This window comes from Saccostrea echinata, unplaced genomic scaffold, assembly GCF_033153115.1.
Source record: "Saccostrea echinata isolate AGI-Se365-2 ecotype Australia unplaced genomic scaffold, CSIRO_AGI_Sech_v1 ptg000009l, whole genome shotgun sequence".
Taxonomy (NCBI): Eukaryota; Metazoa; Mollusca; class Bivalvia; order Ostreida; family Ostreidae; genus Saccostrea; species Saccostrea echinata.
The window spans coordinates 5,664,458-5,674,429 of NW_026889758.1; the positions used below are offsets into that span (position 1 = coordinate 5,664,458).

General features: G+C 31.4%; 1 protein-coding gene across 1 annotated transcript; it reads right to left on the reverse strand.

Annotated features, from left to right (window-relative positions):
• Positions 1-495: 495 nt before the first annotated feature.
• On the reverse strand, positions 496-9,918 carry LOC133183203 (uncharacterized). Its single transcript, XM_061318150.1, has 12 exons — positions 9,771-9,918; positions 9,209-9,250; positions 8,904-8,987; positions 7,727-7,789; positions 7,031-7,099; positions 6,799-6,912; positions 5,576-5,683; positions 4,617-4,884; positions 4,042-4,125; positions 3,599-3,711; positions 2,865-2,906; positions 496-1,507 (listed from the first exon to the last, which is right to left on the reverse strand). The coding sequence occupies exons 1-12, from the start codon at positions 9,892-9,894 to the stop codon at positions 1,365-1,367; spliced, it is 1,254 nt and encodes a 417-aa protein (XP_061174134.1). The 5' UTR covers positions 9,895-9,918; the 3' UTR covers positions 496-1,364.
• Between the last annotated feature and the right edge of the window lie 54 nt (positions 9,919-9,972).

Consider the following 9,972-nt stretch of genomic DNA (forward strand, 5'->3'; position numbering starts at 1 on the left):
CTTATAATTTTTCTGCCTTCTGTCGCAGATATACTTGTTTCCGGAGACCAGAAAGTTCATCTGCAAAATTGTAGTGTTCGTCTTCCCAGAGTATGCTCCAAGGCAATATACAGTATATATTATATACATGTTTACATAAAAGTCCTTAAAAATACGCACATTTGATTAAAATGTATGCTCATTTAATGATATGACAAATAATAATTTCTACAGCTGCTAGTTTTGCATACAATATGACAACACTCTTCAAAGTTTTACAATAGAATTACCGTTATTTAACATAAAACATATGTATTATGCAAGGAAGAACTTCATAATACTAATTTTGGAGAACATTTATTTCAGCCATTCACAAAGTAAGCAGCTAATCTAATTTGTAATTAAACGAATAAATTAAAACGTCCTTCTTGTATATATATATATATATATATATATATATATATATATATATATATATATATATATATATATATATATATATGTCGGGGGGGGGGGTGAAGGGGGGGGGTGTATCCATGCAACCATGGATGAGAAATCTCCTTCATAACAATTCTGTAAATGTAATTGTAGAAATACAGACACTAATACTCCATTATTTAAAATCAACTGTAATGCTTACTTAACAAAACAATCAAAGAGGTATAACGGTTAATATATGTCGTATCACAGTCTTAAACTATATACTGGGAATCTGATTATCTACTGATAAATGATGAGGTAAGGTTACATAAACATGAACTTTTCTCACATGTACCTGCAAGCTAACACATAAACACACGCACATACCAACATATAAAACATGAAGTATATAAACATTTTAAAAGTACTCTCTACATATAAAACAAAATTTAAATCGCAAGAAGAATAATTCAAAAATATGTTGTCAAAAATATGTTAATATATATACAATATATATTTTTATATTTAAGTACTTGAGCATTTACAACAAACAGTAACAAAACACTTAACAGAGGTTTAAACTGATCAATAAAACAACCGATTCAAGGCCGGCGGAATGGGGGAAGGGGGTTGCGTTGAGTGCGATCGCACCATCCTCAGAAAAAAAAATTTGAAAATATAATTTTGAAAAAAAAAAAAACATTGATCTGTTTAAAGTAAGGCTGCTGGATTTTGTTACCTTATATTTTGAAAAAAAAACTCTAGAATGTTCAAGAACCCACCAAAATGGTACCCATCTAAAAAAAATCCGATTTAGGGGATAAGTACCCCTCCAAACCCTTCCCTGGACCCGTTCCAGAAACCTAGTGACTGTCCTAGAATTGTTATAAACATGGCGTAGTTTATTACTAGTGGGTGGAATAGAAACTGTTTATATTCAATATCAATCAAGCCTATCACAGCTTTTATTCCTGCAGTTCCTCATACATTTGCTCCTCTTCCTCGGTCATTGGCTTTATTTCCGGGACTTTAGGAGCGCCCTGTGGGCCCACTGGGCGGCCGATCTGTTCCTCTAGTTTTCGAATGAATGAAGACTTTCGCGGTATTCCTTAAACAAAGTTATAAAATATTGTAAAGAATCTCTAGAGTATACAATAAACATTTTTTCTGTTATAAAGCTTTTCAAGTATTTTTGTTCCATGATAATGAGATCAGAACTATTGTATATGCATTTAGAAATATTAAATAGTAAGAAATGAAGAAATATGGTAACTTTGCGTATTTCGACCGAGAACAAAAAAGTAATATTTTCATTCTTTACTTGAAGCCATGGAGATCATTAAAAAGCACAAAATCTGTCATATTTTGTTTTGTGACTAAATATAGAATTACGTTGCATTTAATCATAAATTAGAAATCGATATGTAGCATCCAATTAGATCTAAACAGCATCATATCTGAACATTCGAGGTTTTTGACACTTAAGAAATATGTCTTCAATTTACATGTATGTATATAATTTTCTTCAGATAGTACCTAAATCAAACACCAAACAGTCAAATATACACAAAATTGCAAACCATATCACTAGCGTTTTAAAAAAATAATATGGTGCAAATATTCACAATCAAACAAAATTACATTTCAATCATACTAAAAACTAAATCTGAATATTATAAGTTATGTGAGTGTACAGTGACGTCATTGTACTTTGTTCTAGTTTTTTTTGTAAATGTGCTTTTCTTTAAGGATTTTCCATATCTAGAAAAAAGGATGAGCTTCTTAAAAGTCAGTGTGAGATATACTAGTACATATTAATTTAATAAAATTACTGGTTAATACGTCATAACGTGTCATAATTAAAAGAAAAGGATATACAATTTTTCGTACATATTGTATTAAATAGTTTGAATCTATGTGCAATCTAGTTTAGAAATCATCAAGCTGCTGCAAATTCTCAAACCACCGTATGACTACTTCTTAACTACCTTTCTCCACAATGCTCGTGTTTACATATTCTGGAAAGTTCAAAGTGACACCTGACATGAAACTTTGATATCCGAATAAGTATAGAAGCTTTAAGCAAAAATGTAAGTAAAATATTCGTTCTCTACACGCCCAGCTTAATCAGTGAAATTTTATCAAAATTTTCTTTTTTAAAAATGTGAGTTTTGCTTTATAATTACAAGACATAAGCATTTTTTAAAAGAGGGATAGCAACATGGTTATTAATGTGATATACTTGTATTTTCTGGAGATAATACAAACTTTTAATTCGTACGTTTTGTGGAATTAAACACGCGTTTGACTGTTAGCACACCCAAGGATGGATATTTTTATACACATTTATGACATACCCCGAAAATGACCAGGGACAATTGCTGGCTCACTTAAAGAACGATTTTCTGAAAGCATAATGTATAAAGAATCAGCCACACATTACTATATAGAAACAGCTTCCTTACCAACGGAAATTGCGTCATGATAGTTTTCCTCCTCGTCTTCATCTGAAGTATCAAATGTGTCACTCAAATTACTATATTCCAGTGATGTAATGTGCAAGACAGGAGCACTATGCCGTGAAGGTGGCATTTTACGATTGTTAGAAATGCGACGACGATATTCACTGTTAGTATTTCTGATTTCTTGACTTGCATGAACTGAAGAATGTGATATAGAGAAAGACGAAGAAGAAAGGCGTTTGTTGTCTATGAAAAGAGATACAGAATAACAAATATGGTGTAAAATATGAGATATAAAATAATGCACATGTAACCTAACATTTTTGGTCTGTGAAAAACTGTTTAAGTTATAGCATAAATAATAATCCTAGATTTGTATGAATTTCGTTTGTATATAGCATTCATTGCGTTTTCTTTTATTGGCTTATGATTCCATGAATCTGAACTCTTCACATAAATTTATTACTTCATTTGAAGAAAAGAAATTCTAGTGAAAAGCTAGTCCGAAATATCTGACGTTTTCCAGGTGTTTTTCACGATTTTGATATTTTGACTTGCCAGACACGCCAAGTAACAAAATCGGAAAAAAAAAAAAAAAAAAAAAAAAAAAAATGGAAAACGTCAGATATTTCGGACTAGTGAAAAGCAAATCAAATTTTGACTCAAAATCTATAATATTTAAAATAATTTGTAAATTTCCCTACATTATTCAGAACGTCCGCCTGCATCCCACCTACCTTTGCGTGCTTGATACCCTGTGGGTTTCTGCGCAGTAGGAGGCGGGGTTTTCTTTTCAAACCTCTGACGAATGTCCTTGACCGACTGCGCATCCTCATATTCTTTTGTTGCTCTATAAACAGACCAAAAAAAACCTCGTGGGTATCATCAGTACACGTGATTATAACATACATGTATATATTATATTTATGAGAGAAACAGATAATAGGAATTAAAAGAAACATATGGAGATAACGAACAGTATTCAAGCTCAAAAGTCAAAAGAAATGATTTTAAAATATTAAGCAATTAATCTTTAACAGCATAGTATCGAATTGATAAAAATAAGCAATTTAATTTATATAAATTATATATAAAACCCCTAAGTTAGATTGGAAAATAGCAAGCTGTTAAAAGTAAAGCTAAGATTTTAGAAGTAAGTTAGTTGAAATGATTCACTCACGAATAAGCCTTTTTCTGGACATCTTTAACAGGACGGAGACCCAGCTGTTGAGGTGTTGGGGTGAGATTGGAGGAACTGGAGATACTGTATAAAGACAGGCACACATTCATGTTATTGCACCGAGTGAGATTAAAATAGGGTTTCACCCATGGAGGGACTTATACGATTTGATATACATTTTTAAAACATTTGTTGGCTGCTCATATTTTCTCCCAAAATGTTCTCTCTTTCCATTGTGCAAGTCAAATTAAAGATATTTTTTCTTCAAACACATCATTTTATCTACATAGGTTATGATTTATATGTGCTTTATACTGAATAACTAAGGTTTGATTTTTCTAAAGTTATAAACAGCAAAACTGATAACTTTCTAAACATTCATTCTGATAATCAATAAAGCAAAGGATGGGTCTGTTTCAGTAAAATTATCTACAGGGAGTTATTTCACATTTTATTGTTAAATTTAGTGTATTTTAAAACGTGGATTTTAAAAATTACTTTTTAGAGAAAGTGTTTGTGCATTTTGTAAACAAAATAAATTTTTCAAGTCCTAGATAATTTTAAAACAAACTTACCTGGAAGAACTTGCCTCAGACTTTGATTTGACTTTCACTGGTCTAAGCCCCATCTGTGCTGGTGTGGGGGTGTCGGTCTCCACACAACTGCGGGGTTCTTCATTAGGGGTTGGTGGTAGGGAGGGTAGAGACCGTTTGTCTGACTTCAGAATTGAGACTGGTGTCTGTTGGACAGGACTTGTGACAGATGGTGCCGGTACTGGGACTGACGGGGGTGGAGGTGGGGCGCAAGGAATCAGTGATTTGGGTGGAGGGATGTTTCTGATAGCTGAATTAAAATACATTATATATCACTTCGATACTCTTCAGCAGGTACAAAACAAAGGAAGATTCTATTTTTATCTTTGCTATGGTTGGTATAGATAAAAAGTGAAATTTAACTCCAATTTACTTTTCCTAATTAAAAAAGACAAAGAAGAATGCTTTACAGAAGAATCTCAGTATATTCGGATTTAAAAAAAAAATCATTTTATTTTGGATGAACTATAGCAATTCCAATTTTTGTTCTATGTTTAATGTCAGTATGTGCCTTAGTTTTTGACACCCCACATCCGAAAAAAACAAACAAAATAAGGAGTCCTAAAATTGATTCTTTTGGCCAAAACCTTTGAATTCTGTCAATTTCTTTCTATAATTGTCTAAAATCAGTCATTATAGGTATTTTTAACAATTCCTTTATTTTGCTAAGGAATAGATCTCTCTATGAGAAAAAATAGATTAATGAAATCAAATCCCTGCAATGGTGCCATTTTTCTGAGTATAAAGTCTGTTTTAATTGTGTGTGGGTTTTTTTTTTTGGTTGTTGTTTGTTTGTTTGTTTTTGTTGTTTTTGTTTTTGTTTTTGTTTTTTTGTTTTTTGAAAAGATAGGTAAGTTTTTGAAAGATGGGTGGACTCTAAACTAAAAAAAAAAAAACTTGGAATGGCCTGATTTAGATGTAACAGATATATTTTTTGGTACCTGGCTGGTGGAGATCCTCATCTATCTGTGTTGAAATGACCTTCAGTGTGTGTTTTATATCTGGGACAGACATGGACCTCTTGTGAAGTGGCTCCTTGCCTTTCAGATCTGAAGTTATCAATTATACTAACGTGTCAATCATTATAATCCTAATTCATTTACACTTTAAGACCATGTCCTTAAATGGAATTCTTGCTGCCATCTAACTGATTTGAAAATTAAAAACCATCTTGATTAATATTATATGACAGTGCCCACTTTTGTATGATACCTATCTATTAAAAAATGTATTTAAAAATATAATTTATGACATTTATTTCATGTGTAAGGTTGTCCGTTTACTTGAATTTTAATGGCTTAATTCTGAAATACCGACAACGCACGTGACTTGTGACATAAACATTGTAGGTAGTATATAAAATAAATAAAGAAAATAAGAAGATTTTTCATAAAATATGCTTATCTTCAATTACTAAGCTAGAAATATAAATATGAATTATAACTGTTCATGGCTAGTTTATGGGGTCTTTGGGATGATAAGGCAAATGAAGCGAAAGGTATCTAAATTTTGCATTTCAAACGTCTTATATTCAAGTGTTCTATTCAATGTATCACCACTTGCTGAAGAGACTTTTCTTCTTTTCATGTTTATTCTGCGAACTTAATCATCTGAATATCAGTGATTTTTTTTCATTCAAATTTTTATCTACACGTAGCTTAGTACATGTAGTTTAATCCGTCTGCCATTTTCTATGTTAAATGATCGTTATTTAATTCAGGATGAAGTATACCTGATGGTTATGTTGGTGAAAGCCACCAAGTGCTAGGAATATGTACATTGTAAGTGAAATGAATTAATGTATTCTGTGCATAAACTTCACGATAGTCACTAAGAAGTTTGTATACAAAGTAGGGTGCTTAGTTATTTTGAGAAATGTGTATGAGATAATAGTTCATCTTTAAGAATATAATATTCATAAATGTTGACTTTCTAGGAGAAATTTCAGGTGAACTTTACCCCTTGTGACGTTGTTGGAGAAGGAACTAAATGAGCAAGGACTGGGCGGTGGTGTGTGGAGTTCATCTGGGGCGGAGATCAAAGCGAAAATGTTTATTTTTGGATGAACATTAAATATTAAAAAAAAATCATCAGTCCAAAATAAAAAAAAATATTAAAATGCTCATTTGAAAACATTACCTTCTTTTTCATTTTTAATATTTACCTTTAAATTCGTTCTCATTGTAGTATGCCTGTGTATCAGGGATATGAGGGGTAGGGGGTGGTATTGGAGATTGGGCGCGTGGTTTCTGGAGTGATTTTCCCTGCACGTTGCTGTCTGTTTAAAAATAAGTTAATTGTATTTTTTTTTTTTTTTATAAAATGATGTGGTAGATGAAAACCATGACAGAATATTTAACATTATCAAAGCACATCTTTTTATGAAAATAGATAACCTTGCGCGTTGTAGTAGACGGATTCTCGATGAGGCGCAGGCGGATCAAACTCGGGTGGAGAGGGGGTTCCTGTAAGAGAGTGTTGTATAAGTACATATGTAATTTAGAAAAATCATGTTAGAAAATCAAAAGTTAATTCGATCATTCTCGAAAGACATTTTTCGTTCTTGTGATTTTGTTCTGTCGATTTTAATTTACTGATAGTATATGCTATATTGAAAATTCTAACAGCATACTTTTACATAAAAAATTTCATATAATATATGGAAATAAAATGAAATTAAAGTACATGTACACACAAAATGAGTAATTTATGCAATTATTTGTAATGAATTGTTAATCTGCACCTAAATTATCTGATACTTTTTCAGTTAATAAAAATAATTATACATTGTACACAACAGAAAATTGAAAACAGAAAAAGCTAATATTCAAGAACAAGAAGTTACAAATATTTTTACAAGGTAATAGTTTAAATCAGTAGATAAAATTACTCTCTCTCTCTCTCTCAAGATTATACTTTTTTGTACACAAACATAAAGGATAAAGAATATACTTTTTGTACGTATTAAAATGAGTATTGTATATACTGTGGTCTATTTAAATTTATGTGTAACAGAAAACAGTATACATAAACTACTTGAAAAATTGCAAATCATGAGGCATGCAGCAAGCTTCATATCACAATAAACTCACGGGGTGCCTGTCTATTAGATTTTTGTGTAAATGAACTCCTTGTCGTGCCAAAATGCTGAACAGCTAATTACAGATCAAAATAAAAAAGGAAACGAAAAATCAGTAATAATATACATATAAAAGTAAATATAAGTATATTTGAAAAAAACAGGAAAGTAAAAATCAGGAATTATATACATGCAAAAAATAACTATATAAAAAATCCTATGATGTTAAAATGTAAAACAGCGTGAAAACTTCGAAAACAATTAAGATTGAAATTTGAGTTATCGTGTATGTATATCAATGTCTCATAATTCGATTAATTATTAAAAACAAGCAATCTATATAAATATTATACATGAATTTATCAGTCAATTATCATTGTACAATCATTAATCAAACAATTTAGTAAAAAGTACCAAAATACCATGTTTTAGTCTCCTAATGAAAGGAGTGAGATAGGTTTGTGTAAAAGTAACCGAGAAATGAGGATATAACATCAATAATATATCTAAGTATTTAAAATGCGAGGTTCTTCTGCTTTATGCATGACTGAGATCATTTATAATATCTAAGCTTTATAAAAGAATGATTTAAGACACTACAGGAGCAGCTTATGGCATTTTAAAAGACTAAAATTTCTTGATTCAGTTCTTGTGTATAAATTAGCTCTAGGTGTTTACAAAATGTGTCTTTTTGTTATGTATGAGATGAAAGTCAACTGGGAGCACGTAGTCCATCATCATAACAGCTACAGTCAAACTAGTTATCCCGCGATAGATAGGGCCGAGAAAAACATAACCGGGGACTCAGATATAGAGGTTAAAATACATATTGAAATAGTGGTTGGGACTTTCGACTCACTTCATATACAAAGTATTCTAGATAGCCGTGTTCGAAATACCAGTTGAAAGTAAGTTAAACACGTATTCTTCTTTCTATTGTCCCTGCCCCTTTCGATTCTCTCTCGAACTGATGTAAATTGAATTATAACCATACCTATCGACATTATACAATCTTATATGAAGGTATAAATCCAAGATCTTACCGGCAAGGTAACTCTTGACAAACGTAAATATCTCATAATATCACAAAGATATATACACCTTTACTTTGAGAATTTGGACTGACTTGGGAAGGGGGGGGGGTTCGGGTTTAAGTAGAATGTATTTTCAAATACATTCCTCAAACTCACTTCTTCTTTCATATTTAGCCTTCTCCTTTTTCAGGATCCCGGGGTTGAATGTTTTGGATGGACGTAGCACCGGTTCCTCATAATCTAATGATAAAACAGTATTAATAGTGTTAAACCTAAAGCCATGATAAAGCCAGAAGCAAAAATATCAAATTAATGTATTTAATCAAATGAGATTAATTGCCAATGAGAGAATTAAAGTGGTGTATAAAATATAAATCCAAAGCCAAACATAAAAAAAAATTCAATGGTAAAAGTGTTTTTGAGGAACTAATTTTAACACATGGCTTGTTGGTTTAATTTACCTGGTAAAGGTTCTGGGAGCTCTCTGGCTGTACTTGGAAGTTCTGAAAAATAATACCATTCCCAAAAAAACATTCCAAGAAGTGCTATAATACAAGCAAATTTACACGACAGAAGTGCTTATTTATACGTATCTGCAGGCTTCCCTATACTTGACCATTATATGGTTTGAGAAAAAATTAAATTAACAAGTAGGTGTGCTAATAAAATGCAAACAACCGTTTTTTGTTAATCTTAATTTCAATTTAGATATTCACATTACAGTTATTGTATTTAGAAAATATGACTGGACTGGTTTTCAGACAATGTATATAATAACTTTCTCCATAAAAGAATAGGTCTAATTAAAAAATGATAGTTGGTGAAAGGTTTTATAAGTTTAGCAGAGAAGAAAAACATATACTAGTATTGCATGGTGAGCACTATTTTTTTTCTCGTAATTATTTCAATGACAAAGAAAGATATTTTTTCTAATAGGATAAAATTGTTAATGTTGTGATAGATAATAAGGAGGTAACACATAATTTCAATGACGCCTCTACCACAGTCGGACGGAAATCCTACCTCTTTCTATCTTCTTCAGATGGTAGGGATTTGCGTCATCCACGGTCAGTCCAAGGTCAGACAGGTCGTTCGTTTTCATTGGGAGTGTGTTGTCATATCCCGCTATAAATCGGAACGTATTCATCACGCCTGTGAGATTCTTCTGTGGCTCGTGCTTAATTATAAAATATTATAAAAAAAAATTTCTGATATGACATCTTTT